Raw genomic sequence first — 27,032 nt, 5'->3', positions numbered from 1 at the left:
TGAAAAAAATATCTTTAACTGCTGATAAAAATCCTTCCAAGGCTAGCAAATCTAAAACATGGGAGTAACTGTTACTTTGTGTTCAGTATGTCAGGAATCTTGAAATAGGAGGTAAATTGTTTTGCTTGAAACCTTGAACGTTTGAGAATGATACTGTGGTTTGATAGATGTCCTCGCAAAAATTTGGCACAAACTTGTGAGTCTGCCAACAATCTCCAGCACCCAGGTGGCCCAAGTGAATGAAGTTTAGAATTTACCCTGTCTGGAGGCTTGATTGTAGGGTTGACCCATACAAAAGGGACATGTTGCCCAGTTTACAAATGCAGGAGTATGACATGGAAAGACATAAGTTGAAAGATGGACTGTCCTGCTTCAGAATGTAGGTTACTGGGGAGTCCCAGGTTAGACTCAGTTCCATGTAAAACGAATGAATCTCTGCATGTAAAAATCTAGCACACTCATTTCATGCTAGATTCGTATTTGCATAATTTTTATATTATATTTTATATAGGTTGGTCATTTGAAAATGGCATGCATCACCTGCAATCTAAGGTGATGCAGTGCATCCTACCACCTCATTTCTGGAGCATGTGTAGACCAGGCCTTTGGTGTATATGGACAGGCGTCTATGGAGCTAATTTCAAAGGCTGCTTTTTCTTATTTGGTTCTCTCTCTACAAGCAGGGATGTTCATATGGCTGGGGCAACCCAGTCAGATGGACAGCATATAAATAATAAATTATGACGATGATGACCTGTGAAAATGGTTTTCTGTATGAGGGCTCTGATTTTTTTTTTCTTTCAAGAAAATGCTAACAAAATGCTGGCAGTGCTGCCTCAATAGTATCTCCCCAGAAAAACAACAACACCAGAGGTGGTATTGGAATGATGTATTGAAGGATGTTGCAAAGTTAATGAATAGGATTATTAAGAATAATTGTAGTGCAGTCATAAAGTATCTATATCCATATATATAAACACTGATACACATATACCTCAATACTGGCTATTCTGATATGTACCAAGTGGCCAACAAATTTGGAGGTGTATAGAAGTCAAAGAAGACTAGGCTCAGTAATGTTTGTTTTTTTCTGCTTTTGAGGGTTATGGTTCTTATGGCATAGTCTTCTTTTCAATTAGTCTCTCATCAATGCTAGTGCAAGTCATCTTAGCTTGAAGCGCACTAGATAATACTTAGGTTGTAGGTGCTGACTAGGGCTGATGGGAATTGTGGGTGGTTGCTGAACAACTCCAAGCATGCCTAGAGGGTGCGGACCATTTGGATCCCTTCCAATCGGGATTCAGGCCTCACCATGGGACTGAAACTGCCTTGGTCGCACTGGTCTTGGTCGCTTCTTTGGCGGGCTAGGGACAAAGGTGAGAGCTGTTTCCTAGTTCTGCTGGATCTCTCAGCGGCCTTTGACACCATCAATCATAACATCCTTATGGACCATCTAGAGGGGCTGGGAGCTGGGGGCACTGTTATACAGTGGTTCCACTCCATTCTGGACATGGCCCAGGAGAAAGGAGCGGAACCACTGTGGTGTTGGGGGATGAATGTTCAGACCCCTGGGCTCTCACTTGTGGGGTGCCTCAGGGTTCCATCCTCTCCCTCATGCTTTTTAATAGCTATATGAAGCCGCTGGGAGAGATCATCAGGGGGTTTGGGCTGGGTGTTCATCAGTATGCAGATGACACCCAGCTCTACCTCTCTTTTAAATCAGAACCAGTGAAGGCAGTGAAGGTCCTGTGTAAGTGCCTGGAGGCAGTTGGAGGATGGATGGCGGCTAACAGATTGAGGTTGAATCCTGACAAGACAGAAGTACTGTTTTTGGGGGACAGGGGGCAGGCGGATGTGGGGGATTCCCTGGTCCTGAATGGGGTAACTGTGCCCCTGAAGGACCAGGTGTGCAGCCTGGGAGTCATTTTGGACTCATAGCTGTCCATGGAGGCGCAGGTTAATTCTGTGTCCAGGGCGGCTGTCTATCAGCTCCACCTGGTACGCAGGCTAAGACCCTACCTGCCCGCAGACTGTCTCGCGAGAGTGGTACATGCTCTAGTTATCTCCCACTTGGACTACTGCAATGTGCTCTATGTGGGGCTACCTTTGAATTTGACCCAGAAACTGCAATTAATCCAGAATGCGGCAGCTAGACTGGTGACTGGGAGTGGCCACTGGGACCACATAACACAGGTCCTGAGAGATCTGCATTGGCTCCCAGTACGTTTCCGAGCACAAGTGTTGGTGCTGACCTTTAAAGCCCTAAACGGCCTTGGTCCTGTATACCTGAAGGAGCGTCTCCACCCCCATTGTTCAGCCCGGACACTGAGATCCAGCGCCGAGGGCCTTCTGGCGGTTCCCTCATTGCGAGAAGTGAGGTTACAGGGAACCAGACAGAGGGCCTTCTCGGTAGTGGCGCCCGCCCTGTGAAACACCCTCCCTTCAGATATGAAGGAAATAAGCAGCTATCCTATCTTTAAAAGACATCTGAAGGCAGCTCTGTTTAGGGAAGTTTTTAATATTTAGTGCTGTACAGTGGTACCTCAGGTTACATACACTTCAGGTTACATACGCTTCAGGTTACAGACTCCGCTAACCCAGAAATAGTGCTTCAGATTAAGAACTTTGCTTCAGGATGAGAACAGAAATCGTGCTCTGGCGGCGCGGCAGCAGCAGGAGGCCCCATTAGCTAAAGTGGTGCTTCAGGTTAAGAACAGTTTCAGGTTAAGTACAGACCTCCAGAATGAATTAAGTACTTTACTTAACCCGAGGTACCACTGTATTGTTTTTAACATGCGATTGGGAGTCGCCCAGAGTGGCTGGGGAAACTCAGCCAGATGGACGGGGTATAAATAATAAATTATGATGATGATGATGATGATCTGAAAAGACTAGAGGGCACCAGGTTAGCCAAGGCTGTTGTAGATGTTCTTCTGGGTGAGAAATTTAAACCAGATCTCAAGCTCTTCAGGGATGTGAATATGAGTGGTTTTGTTTTTGCTTCCTCTTCTCCCCCAGTTTATTTTATTATACTTTTATTAAGTAGAAATTGCCACCTGACTGAAGTTCCATGCAGCTTCAGCTGCATAGCAACTGGAAAATTTCCAACATCCAGGGTGGGGGGAAGTACTTTGAAGAAGTGGATAGCATTTAGAAAGCAACAACTTATTGGTGCAATCCCCTCGCTTAAAACATCTGCGTCCTCTTGATGAGACATGATGATTGTTCCTCAGGTGACCTTTGGGGAAAGAGGCCCACGTCAGAGTTATCTTTCCCTTCAGGTCATTTAGGTTTTCACCCTTTTTCATGCGTACATTTGTTAACGAAAGAGGGGAAGTGGGGGGGAGAACTATGGGAGGTTTGACTGTGACGTGTTCCTTGACCTCCATGCCTTAAAGTATTATCTGCACCATGGGGAGCCAATGTCTTTCCCTCAGGATGTTTATTATTTGTTTTTCAAATTTATATGCTGTCCTTCATCTGATGATTGCAGGACAGTTTACAGTGTAAAAACAAACAATATAATAAACAAAACAACTGCCCTCACCCTCAACTGTCTTAAAGGCCATAGATTGTTTATTTAGTCAAAGGTCTGGAAATGTTTCAAGCCAATGTCTTTTACAGAGGCAGCATCATCTTATTGTAATCCTAACTACTTGCAACGTCTGGAGACATCTTTGCTATTTGTGAGAGTACTAACAAATTGGATCTTTCTTTTACCATTTCTTTCTCAGTATCAGAAATCATGTAATAAGCAATCACCAGTGCACAATGTCTTATGGTAATGCACTAAGCAACAGAATGCTCAATCTGGGACCCTCCCACTTCCCAGGTACCAGATTACACATGTAGAAGTTTATGTGTAGGCTTCATTCAGGTGCTCCTTTTAAATGTATGGGGGTCAAGAGTGGGGAGCAGTGGGCGCATCTCTAGCCTGTAGCATTCATTTGTACTCAGTGTAAAAAAAAAAGAAAAAAGCTAGTTGATGGTCTATTGTGTTTGTATGTTGTATGCTGCTTTGGTACTTAAATATGAAAAGCAGTATATAAATTTATATAATGAATACAATACTGTAATATCACAAGAACTTTTAAGTGGTGTTGGAGAACATCTGGCCGTTGGGCCTGATAACTTGCCCTCAAGCATACTAATCAGTTTTGGGCAAACTCTGACCACCTTGCCCATACTTGTAGAAATTTCCTTTGCAGCTGTGGCTTGGAAGTTTTGATAACCAGATGCCTTATTACATCAGGTAATTGGTAGGTGAGTGGCCCACAGAGGGCCACTCCTGGGTGCAGCCTTCCAAATGGAAGTGATTCTCCTATAAAATAAAATAAAATTCAGTGTAGTAAGATTGACATCACATATTGATAGCCAGCCTTTACTATATATTTCCTGTATATTTTGGAATGTTGTTTGTTTGCTGTACATTTGGACACCTCTTAAGACAGCCTTTGCCAACCTGGTTGCTTTCCAGGGACTGAAAGGAGTTGTAGTCTAAAACATCTGGAGAACACCTGGTTAGCAAACGCTTTCTTAAGATATAACCCAATTTTGCATGATCATTCCTGAGATCTATGAGCAGGTTTTCAACTATATTTAGATATGAGTGGATGCTATTTGAATCAAGATGGTGGGCAGAGCCTTGCAAAACTCACGCCAGCCCCACTTTCCTAGAATTTCTTAGCAATATCGGGTACAAGGCTACTAGCAGCAGAATTGCTGAGGTCATATTATTCAAGATGTTGATAGTTTAATGTTCAAGGTTCTTAGTCACATTGGTGTTCTAGCAGAAACTGGGCTACTGGGAGGTAGCCCATTATACTTCTCTCCATATACATATGGAGAGAAGGTGCACCTGTTCTGGACATGGATGGGCATGGAAACCAGGAAGGGGGTTTCTCCATGGGTCACCTGAGCTAGTTCCACTGAGGGTTGAGGTTTGTGACTGAGCAAGAAACTCAAGTTTTGGTTCCCCATTTCATTGGGAAGAATTTCCTTGGTTTCAGAGACATGATAAGAGCTGGGCCCATTACCTTCCACAAGCTTGAAACCATCTGTTTTAAATAGCCTGCAGCTTTTTAGAGGCCAGGAGTTGAGCACTTTCTCTCTGTTGCAGGACTTCTCCAGGCTCTGAACAGGCTTTGTGAAGAGGGGGTGGCTTTTGCTTTCTTAAAATTACCAGGGTAAAGAAAAATATGTTTATGAAGGGTGCGGGAATATGATCAAGTGCACCTCTCCTTCTTTCTCTCCCTCCCTTTTAAAGAAGTAGTCTAAGCCTTCCATTGTTGCCAGATCAGGGCAGAAATGCCTGTTTGTTAAATAAGGGGTTTGTACACCCCAGGGCGTGGTCCATGAACATATGATACATTGACTTCCCTGAAAGTAAGGAGGCGTGGGGCTGGTCATTGGCTGGCATCACCACACACCATCTTGGGCTGCTGTGGATGTCAGCTCTAGCAGTCCCCCTTATTTCATAGATGAAGTTCTGAATAAGCACCAGCTTCTGCCAGTGCATCGCAATGCCCCCTGACAAAGCACTGCACCACAACATTTGTAGAGACTTTAAATGGTGTTGTTACTATTGCCACAGGGGCCCAGCAATGGAGGGGACCCACCTGAGGGCATTTTGATGAGGTACCACCACATCCCCAGAGCAAACCCTGTGGGGATGGATGGAAAATCCTTGAGCATGAGCTTGAGGTAGGATAAAAATGGAATATATGAGAGACAGTTGCAAAAAGCAGTGTTTGTGTTTATGTCCATGTGCTTAATCTTCTCCCCTGCCTGCTGTTTCTCTTTTGTAAGTCTTCCACTTCAGAGCTGCTTATCCGCCAACAGGTTTGAAGGTCAAGTGGAGAAAAGCAGCAGGCAGCAACAGTGGAGGCAGGGCTGGTACTGTTCAGGGATGCTTCTGATAGAAGAAGTGAGAGCCAGCTTCACTGATGCCTTTTGAGAAGGGCTGTGGTTCAAGTGGTAGAGCACATGCTTTACATTCAGAAGGTCCCAGGTTCAATCTCTGGCATCCGCAGACAGTGCTGGGAAAATCTGGAGAGCTGCTGCTGGGGACTAAAACCTGGAATCTTTTGCATTCACCTTTCCGACCTGCTTCCAGGTTTCGGTGCCAGAAAGGTAATAGTAAGGGGGTGGGTGGTAGGTGGAACAGAGAACATGGAATTAATGCTGTTTTAGAATTTGCTCCAGCATAGCAGCAGCATAGCAGTCCCTGAGCAATTGACCAGAGGCCTACTTACCCCTTGTTCATTTTGATCTGTTGTTCATTTCCCAGTTTTTGCAGAAACATGCCTTTTGAATTATAGTACAAGCTGCTATTTTTACAGCCTGGGGGAGAGGCTGTGTCTATTTACAGCAACTGGAACTGATGCACTGACTACAATGACATGTTCCCTTTCCAACTAGAAGTTTCCTTTTAGAAACTAACACTATTATATGACACTTACAGAAATGAGATTTGTCTCCCCATGCTGTTTTATTAGCTGTAGTATATTCCTGTTTTAGAAACAGATTCCTCCCCTCCTTTTTTTTGAAACCCCCACAACTTTATTGAACTTATAAGAACTTATAGAGACTCAAGCTGTATTATTGTGGATTTATCAGTGGGCTGGTTCTTATCCTGTCAGCAATAGTTTGGAGAATTGGAAGTAAGTGTAGGGTGTGTGTTTCCTTTCCTCAATTTTGGTTTCCACAACTGGTAGCTTCACTCCAAACCAGAACAGAAAAGCAAAAATGTTCTTCAGATGTAATACCAAACTATGAAATTGTGGGATGGGTTTTAATAGGTAGAAAAAGATATATTAATTGCAATTTATCCCTCTGGGTCACATGTGTGGGTTGAACAGTTTTAACATTCCACCTTTGGCAGCAAATAACTCCTATGCTAAAAGCATAGAAATTAGGCTGTAAAGGCTCATTTTGAGCAAGTCCAGCTAATGAAATAAGCTACCTTCTCACTTCTTATCCCACTTAACAAACTATCAGGCAACAACTTATAAAGTATATTTAAAATAAGATTTACTTGCTTTGTACTCATGCATTGGTTCATAGCAATGGCAGCATTAAAAAAATATCCTGTAGGCAGTATAGCACATGCCTGAAGCTGAAGCAAGCGGAAGGCCCATCTGCCCTCATGGCTGGTCAAAGGATGAGAGAGAGAGGAACAGGAAGTACTATATGTTGCTTCCTCTCCAAGAGAGGAAGGAAAATGACATCACACAGAGCCATTTCTACCACTTGTATTTCTATGGTCTCAGAATCTGCCTATCAGCAATACAGCTCCGTTGACTTAGCCCCTTCTCATGCTATGTGGGAAGAATATGCATTTGTTAGGTTTGGCTGCTAATCTCTCACAGGAATCTCCTACAGGCATAAGGAAAACATTCCATTTCCCTAGCATATGAAGATGAGAAGAAATTCTGGTTTGTGATTGGATCCTAGTTTGTAGGCAGGTGCAAACAGTCTTTTGGCCATTGGAATGTAACAATGAACTAAGGTTAATAGCTACACCAAGATCAGAAGGGAAGGAGGAAGTGTGCAATCTACTCAAGCCTTGTTCTTTCTAATGGTTTGGCATTAAATAAGCACAATTGAAGAATGTCAGGTTATACCAATGGTGACTGGTGCTCATATGGAGTGGTAGAGCGGAAGGAAGGAAACTCACTGAGATTTGTAATGACTCTAGGGAGGCTATGATCGAAGTGTTGCTTGATGATGGCTTTCTCATCCCAACCACGGAAGAGCTGAACATCTTGAATATTGAACATCTAGGTTAGTGCTTCGGCTGGGGAGGGCGGGATATAAATAAAATTTATTATTATTATTTTCTTTTGGCTGACAGATGTGTGCACATGGTTTCAGCAGTTGACCACTCAAAATAAATAAAACAAATCTGTGCTACATCCTAGCAAACTGGAAACCGTATTACCATTTTTAAGTAATATAAATGAATAGCTTTTGGTTGCCATCATAGTCAAAAATCATGTGGAATGTGGGGAGGGGGCAAAGACAGATTGAGAAAGTAGTAAACTGCCCTGCACCTTGCCTTTTCAAATTAATGAAATTGAGTTAATCATGTCTATTAATTTCAGTGACTCTGCTTTGAGTAGAGCTAGCATTGGATACAGCCTTATGATTGTGGTTCTACACCCTCCTGCTGATAGCAGTAGTAACAATAATCATGCAGAAATATAACTTTAAAACTTGAGGAAAAATTAAGGGAATGTGGTGGTGTTCAATATATTACCTGGTTGTTGTTGTTTGAATAACTTTTTTCCTCTCTCCCCTTGGTGGTGGTGTAGAAACCACGGATTGGGATTTTAGAATCCCTCAGTCTTTTGGTTGCTTCTGGTACCCCCTCCTGAGGGGCCTGCACTCTAGAGACTTCACACAGACTCTGGCCGAGATGCTGTTCTGTGAGCTGAAGAAATTCTTCTCGATTACCGAACTCCGGTCAGACTATCTCATCAGGTGGCTCACAAAAATTTTAGAGACCAGCGCACCATCAAGTGAGTATTGTACCCTTTGCAGGAATAAAAAGCAACAGAAAGTGCTGTTTAATCCTCATCATCAACAGCAACATTTTTTGAGAACCAGGGTAGTGTAGTGGCTACAGAGTTGGGCTAGGACCTGGGAGACCAGAGTTCTAGTCCCCACTCAGCAGTGAAGCTCACTTGGGCCAGTCACTCGCTCTCAGCTTAACCTACCACACAGGATAAAAAGGGGGAGGGGGGAGGAGAACTTAAGTATGCCACCTTGAGCTCCATGGAGTAAAGGTTGGATATAAATGTAATAAAACAAATAATAATAAACATTTAAGGTAACTGTCCCCAGCCTGGTACCCACCAGAAGTTTTGATGACCGTTTCTATCAGCCATGAGAGTGGGAGGCCAGAACTTCTGAAGGGTACCAGGTTGAGGAAGGCTGATCTAAAACATGCAAACCAATATGAATTTTTTTTTTTTGCTATTTTATGTGTTTATATACCACATACAAAAAAGACAAGTAGAATAAGTAGAATACAGGTGACCATGACTTTCTGTGTACGCAGCCTTGAAGGTTGAGGAAACACATTAATGTGTTAATTCACACATTAGTGTGAATTAATGTTCCTTGCCAACTACATTTGCAGTTTTGTGGGAACTAGCGAATGGGAAAACCTAGCAATGTCACATTTACTATAAATCTGGAAAGGAGTTGCTCTCCTTGTAGGGCTCTTTTCTACACCCTCATTTTCTTCCTTTTAATGATACCTTTTGCTTAAGCCTCAAGAATTGGAACACAAAGATAGTCCTGCACTGAACCAAAGATTCATCTAGTCTAACATTCTTATTTTAGCAGGGACTAACTTCTGAAGGAGTCTATGAGCAGAGCATGAAAGCAATGGCTGTCCCTCACAACAACTGGCATTCAAAGTGGCTGTTTCTGATTATGGAAGTTCCACTTGACAAATAGCCTTTGATAGAACTGGCCCCTATGAATTTGTCTAATCTCCATTTAAAGCCATCTGTTAGATGGCAATTGAACTTCTGTTCTTCTGATCAGTCTGGCTCCCACCAATGCCTTGTTCTGTTAGTAAAATTTGACAAACATGCTCCTTGAGGTTTTCTCGAAACTGGCTCTCCATCTACTTGTTTTTCTGTTTTAAAACACATACTGTTAAATCAGCTACTCTTGGCTCCATTTTACAGATAAGACAACTGGGGCTGAGACAAAGTGACACTTTCCCAAAGCCACATTATGGCAGATATGGAATTTTGACCCAGGCCTTCCTTTTTCAAATCCAACTCATTTGATTACACACTCTTTCTTTGCCAGCTAAGTGTCTCTTTTCTTTTTCTTTCATGGTTCTGCGTGAAGAGAAAAAGTCAATGCATTCCCACACAAATAGCGAAAGCACCCCGGAGCCATTTCTTCAAAATGTTTCACTGCAGTGGCAAAAACTCCTTGATTGTTGCCTAGAAGCTACTTGCTGGGCGAGTCTTCATCTCATGCACATGTAAGTATGTAAGCCATTCACTGGAATATGCATGGTGGTGGAGACCTGGAGGCTTCAGGGTATTAGTGCAGAAGAGTCAGTTCAGGAAACCAACATGATGTGCAGCCAATACTTCAGCCTCTGAACTGGCTCCTCATTGCCCTGTGGACACAGGTAAGAGATGGGACTTTTTACTTGAAGTACTCTAAATACCTTGGCACTTACAAACCCTAGGGCAGAGATGGGGATCCTCAGGCTTGGGTATCAAATGAAGCCTTCCAAGCCTCCCTTTCTCTGTCCCTTGCACTTTCCCAAGTTGATCTTGCTTAGTGCTGTGCTTGGGTTCACATGAGAGTGTGGTGCACTTGCAAGGAGTGTGGTGGTTTGGTGTGCTCCACACCGAGATGGGGAAATAAAACTCGCAGGTATGGAATTTATTGGCACCTTTTATGTCCAGCTGGCTTCTTAAACACTAACATGCTTTGGCCAACTCAATTTGAAAGCAGTTGTTCTGCCCTTGCATCACACTCTCTCCACATGTCTCTCTTTCCGGGCTCAGGATTCTGGAAAAATTGGATCAGCCTTTGCCTCCAGATTCCAAGGAATTGCTTCTCTACCTCACCTCTATTTACACCCAAGAGGACACCGTTCCCAGCCCAGGCTCAATCCCAGAACTCCGCAAGCAGCCTATTTATACTGTGGAGAGCTTACAGTGGCAAGTGAAGCAGAGCAATATGGCCAGAGGGCTTGCCAAAAGAACTACAAAGCATGAGTGGCCACTGGGAGATATTGAAGAAGAAGAAGAGATGGAGGAGGAAGAGGCAGAAGCTCAGGCAGCACATCTCTACCCTGGATATCTTGATGAGAGAAAGATGGTTCTGCTTGGGTCGGTCTGGCAGGTCAGCCCAGGTAAAAATTGCCTTTTGGTTTGCTGGGGAAGGGGAGAAACAAGAAGCAGTCTGGAGTGTCTCCAGCCTTACATCTGGCATTGTCTTGAGTATCTGTACACATCATGATTAGTAGTTGCAAGTATGTGGAATGATGGTAGTGGCAGTGGTGACTGTTAATATTATTTTTGGATTTGTGAGTCACTTCCTCTTACCCTGGGCAGCCCAAAGCGACTTACAGCCAAACAGTTGAGTGGAGATAGAAAAGGGTGGAACTAAGCACCTGTGACTTAGAGACACTTGAGCCCACAGTTTCATTCTTCGCCTAGCAGGGGCCTTTGCTGCATCAGAGGAAATAGAACTTTGCAGGAGCTATGGAGGGTAGAACACATGCTTGGCATGCAAAAAGTCCCATGCATCTCTAGGTAGGCCTGGAACACATGCTTGGCATGCAAAAAGTCCCAGGCATCTCTAGGTGGGCCTGGAAAATACCCATCTGAAACCATAAAGACCTATTGCCTTAGACCAGGGGTCTGCAACCCGCGGCTCCGGAGCCGCATGTGGCTCTTTTACACCTTTGCCGCGGCTCCGGGGCGGATACTAGCGAGGGGAGGAGGCGCATTGTGCGCCCCGACACTCCCCACTGTGGCGGGCGCTGTACTGGCTGTGACGTCGCATGGGGGCGGTGCGTGCATTAGTCACGCACCGTCCTGACGTCACCTTCCCACCCGCCCGCTACATTGTAAGGGGCATGTAGGCTGGTCACTGCATTGAAAGGGGGCGTGTACACTGGTCACTGTTTTGAAGGGGAGTGAAGAACACACACACACAAAAAGGTAACTTGTTAATTTAACGTTTATTTCTATGAGGAGGGGTAATTCTGATGGGTCAAACAAATAATAAAAAAGTGACAAAAAAGTTATTTTTATAATGACGAGTTTTGCAGCTCCCAGGTTTTTTTTCCTTCAGAAACGGGTCCAAGTGGCTCTTTTTGTCTTAAAGGTTGCAGACCCCTGCCTTAGACAATGGACTAATGGTCTGATTTGGCACAAGGCAGCTTCCTAAGTATGTTCTGCAGTGATAAAATCACATGGGGGGATGAGTTGGTGGAGGGAGAGAAAGAGGACCCTCTCTTGTAAGTTATCAGTGGTAGAATATCTGCTTTGCCTGCAGGACCCCAGGTGCAGTCCTATAAGTTAATTTGTGTGTTGAGTGTTGAATATGTGGCCCATTCAATTTCTTTGGATGATGCTGAGTTCTAATGTTAAAAAAAGAAAGTATTCTCTGCGTTAGTGTAGTCTTCAGTGCAAAATGCCCGGGCTTGTGAGAATCATTCTGAGCTATGAATGTTGCTTGTTTTTTCCCCTAGGCTGAGTCAGCCTCATTCAAGCACCTGTTACTAGATTTAGTATTAATTCCAGCTCTCTCTAATAATCTTTTTAATTTCCTTATTGCTCAAGTAGTACACATTGAGTTTCCCAGGCAGTTACCCAATGTGTTGCCCAATAAGTTTCCAGAAATGTTGTGTTAGACATGCCCCAAAGAGATATTAAAAATCTGTTTTCAATGCTCCACTCATTTAGAAACTACCCAAATTCATTCATTCTCTCTCACTCCCTCCCCCCTTTCTCTTTCTCTTTCTCTCTCTGTCTCTCTGTCTCTGTCTCTCTCTGTCTCTCTCTCTCTCTCTCTCTCTCTCTCTCTCTCTCTCTGTGTGTGTGTGTGTGTGTGTGTGTCACCCACACACTTGTTTTCTTTTGGGGGGCAGAATGGTGAGGATATTTTGAGCGGGTTTATCCAGAAATAATCATGGCTCAGTCTGAAGTGTGTTTACAGCTCAGAACTGATCTGCACCTCATTCACTGCATCAATTAGATGTTTGTGGGCAACTCAACATATAAGTTTGTATTCAAATGACAAAGTGGGGGGCTCAAGTAGAATCACACTGCTCTGCATTTGCTGCCCTGCTCTGCTGAAGAAACAGATTGTCAAAGTTGTCATCTAGACCATTGGTCCAACACATTGGACCCTTGATATGGTTTTTGCTTCAAAATGATATGAGGGAAGGACCCAAGGATTTGTGTGAGTGTGCAATGAACTCCCTTGTCAAGGTCAGACCATCATTGGGTAGGTTTTGGACTGACACTGGTAGTTCCCACCTAAAGATGGGGTAACCCATCTTTAGAAACTAATGGAACTGTGTGTGTTTCTTGAATGATCTGGGGGATTTCCAGCTAAGAAAGCTGACAGTCCAGGATTGTCCATGGAATGCCAAGATGAAATGAATAGTTGGCATGATTGTTCCTGAGCATCCTCTCCAACATTGTGGAGCCCAATTGGTCTCTTTGTCTTCTGGGGAGCTCCAGGCTATGAAACAAGCTAGATCAAGGCTAGAGTGATGCAAGTCTCACTCTGAAGCTGACCCAGTGTAGAGTTGCAGCCTGCCATAAGGTGGGCTGCAATGCAGCCAGATGGGTGGGGGATAATAATAATAATAATAATAATAATAATAATAATAATAATTATCATCATCATCATCTCCATGCATAGGCTGTATATGTTAAGAAGTTGGTCTCTCAGTGCTTGTTTGGAAGGGTTGACGATTATTGATGTTCTGAAGCAGAGATCAGGAACTTCAAGCCCAAAGGGCAAATATGACCCCCAACCTTATTTGAAAGACTATCTGCAGGCCGTGCACCTTCCCCAGGCCACACCAGCCCTGCTTTTGCCTGGCTGCAATGTTCATTGCTTGCCTGGATGGAGGATAGAGAGGAATGGGTGTGCAACCTCTGAGTTCATGCAGTAGGAGACATTCCAGCCATGCAAAAAGTGGCTTCACACAATTTTGCCTCCAGACCCAACTATCACTGGCATGTGACACCAGAAGGATGCCTGTGAGGGATTGTGGCCTTCGGACTGAAAGAGGTTTCCCATCCATCGTAAAGCATACTTACATTTTAACTCAATTCTAACCCACATTGATCTCTGGGGAGAGGAAAAACCGGGAATACAGCATGATCACATCTTACACATATTTAATTTGCTCAGTTTCAGTTGAAGGCAAGCTGGTTGAAATTATGCAAGTTAAATCCAAGCAGGGCAGAGAGTTTAAAAGCTCCACTTGGGTTACCCCACACATAAAGAGCTTTTAAGCTTGCTGGGCAAGGCCCACCCTCTCCCCCCTCCCTCACCCACTAGCTGCTGGGTGGTTTATTCATTCATTAATTCATTCAACTTATACACTGCCCTATACCCAGAGGTCTCAGGGCAGTTCACAACAAGACCACAACATATAAAATCAAACCAAAAGCAATTACACACACACCCTCCAAGCACATTCTAAAAGGGTGCTGGATGTCAATAAGATCAACCAAAGGCCTGGTTAAAAAGGAACGTCTTTGCCTGGTGCCCAAAGGTGTTTAATGAACTACCCTAAAGAGAGCATTCCATAGACAGGCGCTGCAGAGAAGGCCTGTTCTCGTGTTGCCACCCTCTGGACCTTGAAGAGGAGGCACACAAAGAAGGCCCTGAGAAGATGATCATATGGGAAGAGGCAGTCCTTGAGGTATTGCAGTCCTGAGCTGTTCCAGGGGTTTGGGTATACATGCTTTTTGTGTATATTCAGAACCCTTGAAACCGAACCCCTGTGTAAAGGTAAAGGGACCCCTGACCAATAGGTCCAGTCGTGACCGACTCTGGGGTTGCGGCGCTCATCTCGCTTTATTGGCCGAGGAAGCCAGTGTACAGCTTCCGGGTCATGCGGCCAGCATGACTAAGCCGCTTCTGGCAAAGCAGAGCAGTGCATGGAAACACCGTTTACCTTCCCGCCGGAGCGGTACCTATTTATCTACTTGCACTTTGACGTGCTTTCGAACTGCTAGGTTGGCAGGAGCAGGGACCGAGCAACGGGGGCTCACCCTGTTGCAGGGATTCAAACCACCGACCTTCTGATCGGCAAGTCCTAGGATCTGTGGTTACAATAATATTGTACCACATTTTGTTCATAGTCCGTATGAACAGACTAACCCCAGGTGAAAGGCATTTGATCGTGCTGAATTATCTGTGTCTTCTCTCACAGATTGGGTGAAGTGGGGAAATTATCCCTTGGGGAAATTGCCTGACCAATCAGATGACCCTGACAACCTGCTGGTGGAGAACTACTTCGTGATGTTGACACACGACCAGCTGATGGATGGAGGCAGGAATAGCACCCCCAATGCCACGTGAGTAACATACTGAGGCCTGGATGGGCCCTTGCAATGCTAAATAAAAGAGATGAAAGGCTCGATCTTGTCTCCACCATGAAACGCACAGGCCAGTCTTTCTCTTACCTTAACATACCTCACAGGGGGATTGTTAAGACATCAGAAGGTGTGGGGGGGGTGCGCTGTGGATGCTATATTGGGGAGGATCAGAGAAAATGTAATAAAATCCATGGGAATGGCACAGGCTGTGAATTGACAATGTGTCATGTTTTGTTCTTTATGTCTCTCTAAGCTGGGTTTTGAACATTACTTTTCCCTTTCACTTGGTTCATTCCTTAGGAACTGCTCTTTACTCCGAGTAGCTTAGAGTAGCTTCCACGTGTTTCCTTGAATGTCTGTCACCCAGACAGCTTCCCCAGCTTGCTTAACTTTCCAGGAATAAAACAGCATCATATGTTATTTGTCCTTGGCCTGTGAAGATAGACTCAGGGATGTTACGCATATTTGTCCATTTTAACAGATGTTTTAATAACCCAACCTTCCTCCAGTCCCCTCAAATTTTTTAAAAATAAACTACATACCAGCAGCTGAAAACTGCAGGAGGGGAGAGTGGTACTCAGGTCCTGCTTGGCATCTGGTTGGCCATTATGAATACAGGATGCTGGATTATATAGGCCTTTGGCCTGATCTAGCAGGTCTCTTTTTATGTTAAGTTTGGTGCTGAAAATGTGTGTTGGGAGGTTGCTTGTTTGGCTCTGTGTGATTGAGGCTTTCTAGATGAGGGTTGACTTATGAGGTCAACTTTTGTTTTTTGCTAGAGTTTTGAGATCCACCAACTGGAGACTGATGCAAAGGGTGGGACAGAAGTTTGATAAACTACCCAGAGATCTACTGTAGATTCAAATCTAGCTTCTGCCCATCCTTTTTCAAAGCACTTTAGCAAAAGTGACAAAAAAAGCCTCCACCAGCCTTTCTCCCAACATTGGAGCTGGGGAAGAGACAGGAATCACACTGCGACTACAGGGAAGATCTTTGGCCACCTCTCTAGCTCCAAAGGAAGTAGGAGGAAAGCAAGGGCTAATTGTGGATGCAATGCTGAGTGAAAATTTGTAGCATTGTTTATGCACCACCTTGGACTTTGGGTGTTTTACAGCAGTTAAACTGAAGCTGAAGATCAAAGCCTGTCTGCAGTCTAGTTTTGCTAAAAACTGCAAGTGACACCTTAGCAGATGTTGTAGAATTTTAGAATTGTAGAGTTGGAAGGGACCCTGAGGATCATCTGATCCAATTTCCTGCAATGCAGGAATAAAGCATCCAGGACAGATGGCCATCCAACCTTAAAAAGTTCTTCCTGATGTTTTGTCAGAATCTCCTTTCTTGTAACTTAAAGCCATTGGCTATCCAGCTTCTGCTTAAAAACCTCCGATGAAGGAGAGTCCACCACTTGCCAAGAGAGACCATTCTATTCCATTGTCAAACAGCTCTTACCACCCAAAAGCCCTTGAGATATTTGAAGATGGCTATCATGGCTGCTCTCAGTCTCCTCTTTTCCTGGCTAAACATACCCAACTCCCTCAACCATTCTTCATACAGCTTGGTTTCCAGACCCTTGTTCATCTTGGATGCCTTCCTCTGCACACATTCCAGTTTGTCACTATCCTTCTTAAATTGTGGCACCCAGAACTGGACCCAGTACTCCCAATGGGGTCTGACCAAGGCAGAATAGACTGGTACTATTACAGCAACGGGCCCAGGACAGCACTCTTTGGTTCAGACAGCCAACCAATTACAAATCAACCTAAGAGTTATCTCACCTAGCCCACATTTTATCAGCTTCTCTGCAAGAGTACCGTGGGAGACTTTGTCAAAAGCATTACTGAAATCAAGATACACTATGTCCACAGCATTCACCTGATCTACCAAGCTTGTAACTTATTGACCACTTATTGAAAAAAGAAATGAGATGTGTTTGGCATGACTTGTTTTTGAGAAACCCATGCTGGGTATTAGTTCTGATAGCTGACCATTTAATTATTTGTTCTAGACCCTTTCCTGGTTAGTAGATACCTGGGTCTTCTTCTTTTTCCCCATTTTGAAGAGAGGGACAACATCTCTCCACTTCCAGTCTACAAGGACCTCACCTATTCTCCAAGGATTCTCAAATATAGGCAGAGGCTCTGAGATTACATCCATGAGCTCCGTTAGTACCCTTGGGTGCAGCTGACCAGGCCCTGGAGATTTGAATTCATTTAACGTAGCTAGATGTTCCTTTACGACCTGTTTCCTATCTTGGGCTTCAGCTCCCTACTTGCATTGTTTATTCTGTTATCATCAGGTTGGGCATTGCTTTCCTTTTGGGTGAAGACAGAGGCAAAGTAGGTGTTGAGCAATTCTGCCTTCTCCCTGTCATCCAGTAGCATTTATTCCTCCCTCCTCCCTCACAGTTGACTGTATCTGCGGCAACCCCTGTATGCAACATACAAAAACAGTATGAGAGCAATTCAGTGCCACACTCATCTGATCATTCTGTCTATGCTAGCAGTTCTGCCAGACAGAATGATTCCCTACTTTCTCCCTGTGCACTGTTGAGGGGGTCTCGCCAACCCTCCAGAGCAAATACAGGCAAGGAGTGGAGAGAAAGCACCATTATGCTAGCAGAAGCCCTTGTACTGGGCTTAGCCAGCATTACTTGAATTGGGGCCTACATGTTTTCCACTTTTCTTTAAAGGCACTCTTTTCCTTCATGTGAAGGAACTGCCCAGCCTTAACCAATCTGGTGTCCCCCATATGTTTTGGACTACATCTATCAATTCCAGCCAGCACACATGTGCGAGGTTGGAGCTGGCAGGAGTCATAGTCCAAAGTGTCAAAAGGGCACCAGGTAGATGAAGATGGTACTTGGCTAAGCTGACCCATGAACGGTGAGCAAGCCAAGTATATTGTTACATAGAATCATATTTTTTTAAATAATGATTTTATTTATTTTCATGGTACAGAAGATAAATTTTGAGAAGACAATTGTTACAACAGTAAACAACAAATAGCTAGTTCTGACAAAATTATTATTATAATATTATGCCACATGTTAAAGTTTCGTTTGATTACTCTGAGATCACACCACATTTTCTCATGAGTGCTGGGTGGATTACCGCAACAGTCTGAACAATTTATATAGTCAATAAATATTTGTCATATGAAATGATATTGACCTTCAGGAGCCCAGAGGCCTTAACCCAATTGCTGGGTTAACCATGTCTTAATTCTAGGAATGGAATGCCTTATTTAAAGTTTCTATCTGTTCCTAAATACAGAAAACATTTTTCCTTGGCTCAGATGAATGCTTTATCCTCAAAGCTTTTAGGGGGTATATATTTAAAGCAAGATGAGCGCCGCAACCCCAGATTCGGCCATGACTGGACCTAATGGTCAGGGGTCCCTTTACCTTTACTTTATTACAAAGTAGTAAGTAACAGTAATAAGTAATAGATTGTGCACTTTCAACAACAAAGACGTATATTTTGTTTTACCTGTTCTTTTTTTAAAGCATTTTTACAAGAGTACATAGAAACAGATATGCCACATTACACAGTCCTTCATTGAATGCCCTTCAGAATTTCTCTTGACCACTTTCATGGACGGCTTGAACTTTTTGAATGATGGAGCAAGTTGCAAAATTCATAAATGTGGCAATCTATGATAGCTTTTTCTGCTTTTAGCCATCTTAAATGCTTCACATTCTGTAACTTTTTATTTTATCTGTGGTTGGTAGACCATAAATAAGCAGCATTTGAATATTTGTTTCTATCCATATTCACTCCTATTTATTAAGCAAATTGATAAAAAAAACTTGTGTGGTTCAGACTTCTGCAATCTGGTAACAGCCCAAGTTACAAATATTTTTCTTGCCCTAAAGACCTCAGATAGGATTGGGGAATAGCGTATGTTACAATAGAGTCTTTGCTACAAAAATTGTTCCAGAGGTCTGAACACTAGATTGAACACTAATCTGAACACTAGATTGGCCGGCATCTATTTTAGGTCTCTGCAGCAGGCCTTCTATTTATGGTTAGTTTTTTACCCCAAAGTTGGATGCTTCCAACAGGGTGGCTCCTAATTGTCCATTTGAGCCAGTGCTGTGAACTTCCATCATTTTGTCACCAGAGCAATAATGTCAGTTGCCACAGCAGCTGCTCCAATTGTAGCCATTTATAGCCACTCCTGTCCCACTTGCTTAACTGTTCTAACTCTGATCCTGCTGTGGTGTTGATTTCTTCCTGTCGGTGTGTGGTGAGGGCAGAATTGTTTGACACACAACTGAAGGCAGAGATGTACAGAAAATAGTTGACATCCAAATTGAGCTTTTCTAGATGATCAGAAATGGTTGCGTGCCCCAGTTCTGCTTCATTTTTAGTGCAATATTCATGCAAGACTAGATGCATCTGAAGGAACATGAAGATTCTGCTCCTTTGTCAAGAATGGTGAGCGGGAACAATTGTTGAAGAGGGCAGTTTGCCTCTCTCACCCTTCCAAGTAGATTCTTTTGCCAGCAGCAAGGATGGAGGAGCAGATAGCCCTGGGGCATTTCAGTGTGTACATTTATTTTATTTTATTTATGCTGTCTTGCTGTTGAACCTCCCCCTTGCTGTTCTGGGGATGTGGGTAGTGCTGTGGCCTAAACCACTGAGCCTCTTGGGCTTGCCGATCAGAAAGTTGGCAGTTCGAATCCACGCAAGAGGCTGAGCTCCTGTTGCTCTGTCCCAGCTTCTGTCAACCTAGCAGTTCAAAATATAAATAGGTACCACTGCGGCAGGAAGGTAAATGGTGTTTCCGTACACTCTGGCACTCATCACGGTGTAATGTTGCGCCAGAAGGAGTTTAGTCATGCTGGCCACATGACCCAGAAAGCTGTCTGTGGACAAATGCTGGCTCCCTCGGACTGAAAGCAAGATGAGTGCTGCACCCTATAGTCGCCTTTGACTGGACTTGCCTATCCAGGGGTCATTTATCTTTACCTTTCCCTCTGGGGATGTATGATCGGGAAGCAGGCAAATTACCGTATTTGTTGCACTTTTCCCCCTCCAAAAATGAAGGGGAAATGTGTGTGCGTCCTATGGGGCGGATGCAGGCTTTCGCTGAAGTCTGGAGAGCGAGAGGGGTCAGTGCGCACCGACCCCTCTCGCTCTCCAGGCTTCAGGAAGCTATCCGCAAGCCTTGGAAGCCCGCGGGAACTCCCGCCGGGCTCCCCAGGCTTGCGGATAGCAGCCTGCATCCCGAAGCCTGGGGCGTGCTGAGGAGCGCACCCCGGGCTTCGGGCAGATATCTGCAAGCCTGGGGAGACCGGCGGGAGTTCCTGCCAGGCTCCCTAGGCTTGCGGATAGCAGCCTGCATCCCGAAGCCTGGGGCATGCTGAGGAGCGCACCCTGGGCTTCGGGCAGATATCTGCAAGCCTGGGGAGCCCGGCGGGAACTCCCGCCGGGCTCCCCAGGCTTGCAGATAGCAACCTGTTCTGGGGGCTGGGGTCAGGGGAAGCTCAAGCTTCCCCCGCCCCAGCCCCGCGCCTGCGGGGGGGGGTGTTCTTTATTCCCCCCCAAAAAAAAACTAGGTGCGCCCTATAGGGCGAAAAATACGGTATAATCATTAATGACTGATAACGGGTGTTCTTTTTTTTTCCCAATATACTTTTTATTAATTTACAACAAAAATCATACATTTTTAGCCAAATTTTCACAAATTATACTTTTGAGACTTCCTTCGATTTTTCTGGTAATCATCCATATATACTCCTAACTATAACGCATTTCCTTTTTTGCATTGCCTTTTAACTTTCACCTTTACCAATATATAATTTCCCAAACAATACATCTTAACCTTTACAGTGCTTCTTGAAACCCCACTAGCGTTGTTTGTGGATCACATAGATTTTTCAGATAATCTACAAACTTCCCCCAATGTTCGATGAACTTTTGATTTTTAAGATATCTTATTTTTCCAGTCAGTTTATCTAGCTCCGCATAGTCTATTAGTTTCATTCTCCACTCTTGAATTGTCGGTGTTTCTTCCTGTTTCCACTTCTGGGCTAATAAAATTCTTGCTGCCACAACTGCATACTGGAATAGCTTACAGTCTTTCCTTCTTATCTCTTTTCCTGTGATTCCTAAAAGAAAAGCTTCTGGTTTCTTGACAAAAGTATATTTTAACATTTTTTTTAATTCATTATATATCCCTTCCCAGAAGTTCTTAACTTTCTTACATTCCCACCACATGTGATAAAATGTTCCTTCCCTTTCTTTGCATTTCCAACACTTATTGTCCGTTTTGTACATTTTGGCTAACTTAACAGGTGTAATATACCATCTATAGAACATTTTCATCACATTTTCCTTCAATCCCATGCATGCAGTGAATTTTAAATTTTCCTTCCATAGTTTCTCCCAATCTTCAAATTGGATATTATATCCAAAATCTCTAGCCCAGTGTATCATTACTGATTTAACTTCTTCGTCCTTCGTACACCATTCCAACAATATCTTGTACATTTTTGACAAAATCTTATTATCACTATTAATTATATCCATTTGAAACCTAGAGTCTTTTTCTGCGTACCCCTTTTCCTTTGCATCTTTCTTAAACATTTCATTTACCTGGAAGTAGTGTTCTTGTGGTCCAGTCCTGCTTTTCTGCTTCCTTTTGAGGCATATTGAGTAGCTATAGTTGAGAACAGATTGCTGGACTAGATGGGCCTTTGGTTCTTAATTAAATTTTCATCCCATCCTTCTACTAGAAGGCATCCAGTGCTGCAAGTATTGAAGTAGTAAAACAATAGAATTAAAAATTAAACTCAGAACCTTTTAAAAGGTTAAGAACGTATCAAAACAGTTACATATTTAAATGATGGCTAATCATTTGAAGATTGCTGGGAACAATCTCTTTCAGCCACCCAATGCCAGGTAAGGGAGGTTTGTTAAAAACAAATGTTTTAAAATCCCTCCTGACCATTAATAACAAGGTAGACAGGTGCACCTCACCAGGAAGGGGATTCCACAAACAGGGAACCACTCCTGAGAAGGCCCTGCCTCAGAACATCTCAAACCAGACTGCATACTCAACACCCAAGCATTCACTTCTGTGGTAGTTGCCACAACTGCTTTAATAACCACAGAGTTGGCTTAAGTACAGTGGACAAGAAATGGAGCTAAGAGTGGCAGAATATCTGGTTTGAACTTCACCTTTGCCATGAAAGCACCCCGTCCCTTCATCCTAATCAGCAACATGAAGATAATAATAGTGACCTGCTTTGCAGGGATATTATAAGAGCAGTAGTGAGTCTGCTTCAGTTTGGACATAACCAGCATAAATGCGTTTGTTAATAGCACTGACCTTTTTCTTCATACCTACAGATTCTTCTCTGTTGTCTTCCAGTCATCCCTCAGTTGCATAAGTAGCAGAAATCCCCTCCACCATTCAGTTTCTAAACATAGACTGACTAACGAGAGTTCTTTGTTTTTATCTTGAGTCCATTTCAAAACACCATTCCCTCTTAGGGTATGTGATGCTCTCTCTTTCTGCTTTTCTTTCCCCCACCTTGAGGTTTGATTTACGTCACTGTTTGAGGCTTCTGCTGCTGCTGTTGTGAGAGTGCAAAAGAGAAGCATGAGGTCTTGCTTTAGCAATGAGGTGTGAATTTTGTGGTCGCATGTGTCTATTTGAGGAAGGGAAAGGAAAGAGGTTACTCTGGTTATGAGGTCTCTTTTAAGAACTAAGCCCCTGTGGGCTGAGTGGGAAATTTAAGGACCTTGGGTCCTCTGTTTCTTTTTCTCACAGACTTTGCACCTCCCTGTGTGGTGGGGAGGATGGGTTTACCCCCTCTGTCTTCCCCCAACTGCTTTTGCGGGCAAAAAAGGAAGGGCTCAAATGATGTACAGGAAGCAGCTGATTTCTGAAATAAATCACTGTGGAAGGGAGCTGTTGATGCCTGCAACTTGGAGGATGGGCAGAAACCTCACTTCCACAAAGCGCCTTGCTTTACCTGGGCTATAACTTGCTCAAAGAGATGTCGCAGAAGCCCCAGATGCTGTCTAACTAACGTGTCTGTGCAAGGATTTCTGCAAGGGGACATCCCTCAGTCTCCACAGTGTTGGGAAAAACCCTAGAGCAGATTTAAGGGGCACACGGGCCCTAGAAAGGGGCAAAAATCTTTGTGCTTTAATTTCAAAGAGCATGATGACCAGTTTATGACAAGTGTAGTCAGTGACGCTGGACTGCAAGTGACTACCTCAGTGGCAATGCTCACTGAGGCTAATAATAATATTAATAATAATAATAATAATAATAATAATTAATAAATAATTTAAAATTTATATCCCACCCATCTGGCTGGGTATATAAAAAAACAAAACATCAAACATTAAAAACAAAATCTCCTATACAAACGACAAACCAATAACAACAATAATAAACAGTTTGCAGTTATACCCAAATTAAAGTAACCACCAACTCCAACTAAACATTTAACCAACACCAACCCGACAAAAATGAAACAGAGGAACCAAAAGTAGAACTGTTCAAAACATTTTAGCCAGTTGCCCCAACCCAAGAGTTGTTCCAGCAATGTCCCTCCGCCTCGCAGGAGCCTCTTAGCTGTTCAAGTGAGTGTGGGCCTCACCCCCGTGGGCCAGGTGGAAGTGGGCCTTGCAGCAGGAAGCAGCCTTCATTCTAGCACTTAGGCAGCAGCATTTCCTTTCTGTCATAGATGGAGGTCTCTCCTGTGGGGTTGAGATAGTTTGCTTTGTGCAGAGCCTATCCATCTTTATCTGCTGTCTAGCATTATTAGTTCTCTGCATTTTACAACATAGGAAACTATCTTTATACCAAGTCAGGCTGCTAATCATGGCTCTCCAGAGTTTCAGACACGGTACATTCGTAGCTTATCTGGAGATACCAGGAATTGAACCTGGGATGCTTTGCATGCAAAGCAGATGTGCTGCCACTGAACTACAGCCCTCAACTAAAATGTCCAGTCCCATCCCTGAAAGTGATGAGGTGGAAACATTCCAGCTGTAACAAGCATTTTATTCTGCCATCCTGTGCCTCAGTATGCTATTTCCAACTGAACCTTGTTTCACCTTATATTGGAGATGCAGCCTGTCCTCTGTTTCTACCATGATTCTGCTTGTAGTGTTCACTCCTCAGTTTTGCACCACAGCCTGATCTATGCATAAGACAGAGTGAGGTGGTAGAGTTCTCAGGTGTGGGAGAACGGACTGTACACTTCAAGCTTCACAATTTTTAATGCTACCCTAATGCTAGCACAATAGGGAGCAACTTCCTAGCATGCTTGGTTTTGATTTTTGTTTAACTGCAGGTCCCTTATCAGCTGTCTGAAGCGGTACGGTCCACTCTACCACCTCAGCATTCTAGTGGCTTACTCTGCTGCATATGTAGACCAGCCCCACTGCAGATCTTTTACCATATTTTTCGCTCTATAGGACACACTTTTTCCCCTCCAAAAATTAAGGGGAAATGTGTGTGCGTCCTATGGAGTGAATGCAAGCTCCTTGGCTTCAGCGATAGCAACGTGAAGCCTCCGAAGCGCAGAGGGAGCGCTCCCTCCGCGCTCTGGAGGCTTCACGTTGCTTTTGCTGAAGCCTGGAGAGTCTGGTCTTTGAGGCTGGGGGGGGGGGAAGCAGCGCTTCCCCCCATCGCCAGCCCCACAAGCTTGGGGGGCAGCGGGAAGGCGGTGCGCCTCCTTCGCGCTGCTCCCCAACCTGGTCTTTGAGGCTGGCGGTGGGGGAAAGCACCTGGTCTTTGAGGCTTTTCCCTGAGGAGGGAGAAGGGACTGACTGGCCGTGTCAGTCCCTTCTCCCTCCTGGTCGAAAAGCCTGCAGGAGCCGCGCTCCTTAAAGGGTGTGTGGCTCCTGTGGGCTTTTGCAGAAGATGGGGGAATTCCCCCAACGCGTAGAAAAGCCCGCAGGAGCCACACACCCTTTAAAAAGCGCGCCGCTCTTGGGGGCTTTTCCCCGAGGAGGGACAAGGGACTGACTGGCTGCATCAGTCCCTTCTCCCTCCTGGTCGAAAAGCCCGTAGGAGCAGCACGCGGCTCCTGTGGGAGGTGGGGGAATTCCCCCACCTCCCGCAAAAGCAGGGAGAAGGTCTGGGAGAAGCGCACAGGCTGCGCGCAGCCTGTCCGCTGCTCCCAGAGCTGGGGGGGGGGGAATCATATTTCCCCCCTTGATTTCCCCCTCTGAAAACTAGGTGCGCCCTATGGAGCGAAAAATACGGTAAATCATTTGCGTTACTTGGCAAGCCATGTTGAGACATGGGCAAGCCTGTTTATTCCACCTTTTCTCCAAGGCTTTCATTTATCTATGCAGAAGCTTGAACATGAGATTGGCTCTTGACTCTAGCATTAGGGGAATTCTTTACTATATCTGGCTTTAGGGAAATTTGTAGGTGCTTTTCAACCTTTTCTTGTTCCTAGTTGCTGAAAACACACATGTGGCCTGATGGGGTTAGATATTAGAAACCACAGCAGGCATGAAGCAGGCATGTGTCTTAAGGCTATAGCCTTAAGCAGGTTCACCAGCTCTAAGCATCTTGGGTGTGGAACACCTGAGATACCCCAATATTTAGGTGCATACCCCAACCTTACCTCACAGTGGCCAATTAATTTTAGGAGCTGTAGCTGGACTTTTCATTGTGGTTTGCACATGCGAATTTGATGGTAAAGAAGCAGGGAAGGCAAATCCTGCTGAACACAGGGTGTTCCCAGGCTGTCACTGTGTCCAGGAGGGATTAAATCACACCTTGATGAATTCAGCTTGCAAAATTATAGTTGATTTGGAAGTCTTATGCAGCAAACACAAACAAGATCTGACTTCGTGCAGTAAGGAAGGTGATGGGGAAATGCTCTGGAATGTGTGGGATAACAGTTTTTTCTGTTACAGAATCATCTAGCTCCCTTGAAAACAATCCAAAATAAATGTTCTTAATATAGCCAAACAGATCTGCATGAACGCTGAATAAACGAATTGTCTGGAAGCACCTTCTGCTATATTTACTTTTTAACCAAGGATGGTTCTGTTAAAATATCAGTTTCTGCTCTGGCACTGGCAGGTCCCTTGCTGGTTGTATTTGCATTTTGTTAGGGGAATTCCTTCTTTCCTCCAGAGAACAAAACAGCTGTTGGGCAGTTTTCTGTGTGTGCAATGTGGAATTTACATTCAGAAGTAACCATTATTCCTGGGATAGGGCAAAGGTGATTATAGTTGTGAAACACTCTTCACTAGTATATCTTAAGTTGAGTTCAATAGATTAGTCCAGTGTTTCTCAAGCTTGGGTCCCCAACTCACCCCTGACCAATGGTCCTGCTAGCTAGGGATGATGGGATTTGTACCCACTACCCGTGTATAAGACGCCCCCAGTTTTTAAACCTTATTTTACAATAAAAAACCTTGTCTTATACACAAAAAAGTACGGTGTTTGTGTTCCTTTTGCTTATAAAATTTTTTAAAGCTGTTTTCTCCCCTTCTCCTACAGCTCTTCAGAATGGGGTGGCTCTGCTGCTGAGGGATTATTATGGACCCAGAGCGATCTCCATAAGATCAAAAATGACCTTCAACTATTCTAACAAGTGGATGATCTGCTGGTGGTGCAGAAGAATATAGTGTGCGGAATTGGCAGTACTGCAAGTGTCACATATATACACATTCCACATTTGTAAGAACTCAATCATCTAGTGTGGTGGCACCTACACTTTAGAACTTCCTACCCATTGAGATCAAGTAGGTGGTGTATAAATGATGTGTACATTTACTGCTATGTGCAAGGCTTTTTTCCAGCCAGAACTGTTGCTGCACCTCTCAGGTGAGCGCCACTTCTAGAAAAATAGCACTGACTATGTGCATAGCAGAGCCCCTCACTCTTTATAAGCATGTTTGGCATTCTAATAAA

The 27,032-nt window shown here is 44.1% G+C and overlaps 1 protein-coding gene across 2 annotated transcripts in view; it reads left to right on the top strand.

Annotated features, from left to right (window-relative positions):
* Positions 1-26,805, top strand: part of LAS1L (LAS1 like ribosome biogenesis factor) — a 50,026-nt gene extending 23,221 nt beyond the window's left edge. For both annotated transcript variants that reach the window (XM_053374140.1, XM_053374139.1), the window contains exons 9-14: positions 7,700-7,785; positions 8,316-8,522; positions 9,874-10,012; positions 10,551-10,900; positions 14,957-15,101; positions 26,619-26,805. In XM_053374140.1, the coding sequence (XP_053230115.1) occupies positions 7,700-7,785; positions 8,316-8,522; positions 9,874-10,012; positions 10,551-10,900; positions 14,957-15,101; positions 26,619-26,709 (1,018 nt within the window). In that variant the 3' untranslated portion in view covers positions 26,710-26,805. The remainder of the gene's footprint in view (positions 1-7,699; positions 7,786-8,315; positions 8,523-9,873; positions 10,013-10,550; positions 10,901-14,956; positions 15,102-26,618) is intronic.
* Positions 26,806-27,032: the final 227 nt, after the last annotated feature.

Source organism: Podarcis raffonei, chromosome Z (assembly GCF_027172205.1).
Source record: "Podarcis raffonei isolate rPodRaf1 chromosome Z, rPodRaf1.pri, whole genome shotgun sequence".
Taxonomy (NCBI): domain Eukaryota; kingdom Metazoa; phylum Chordata; class Lepidosauria; order Squamata; family Lacertidae; genus Podarcis; species Podarcis raffonei.
The sequence above is the reverse complement of the archived record's forward strand: the minus strand, read 5'-3'. Positions and strand labels throughout refer to the sequence as shown.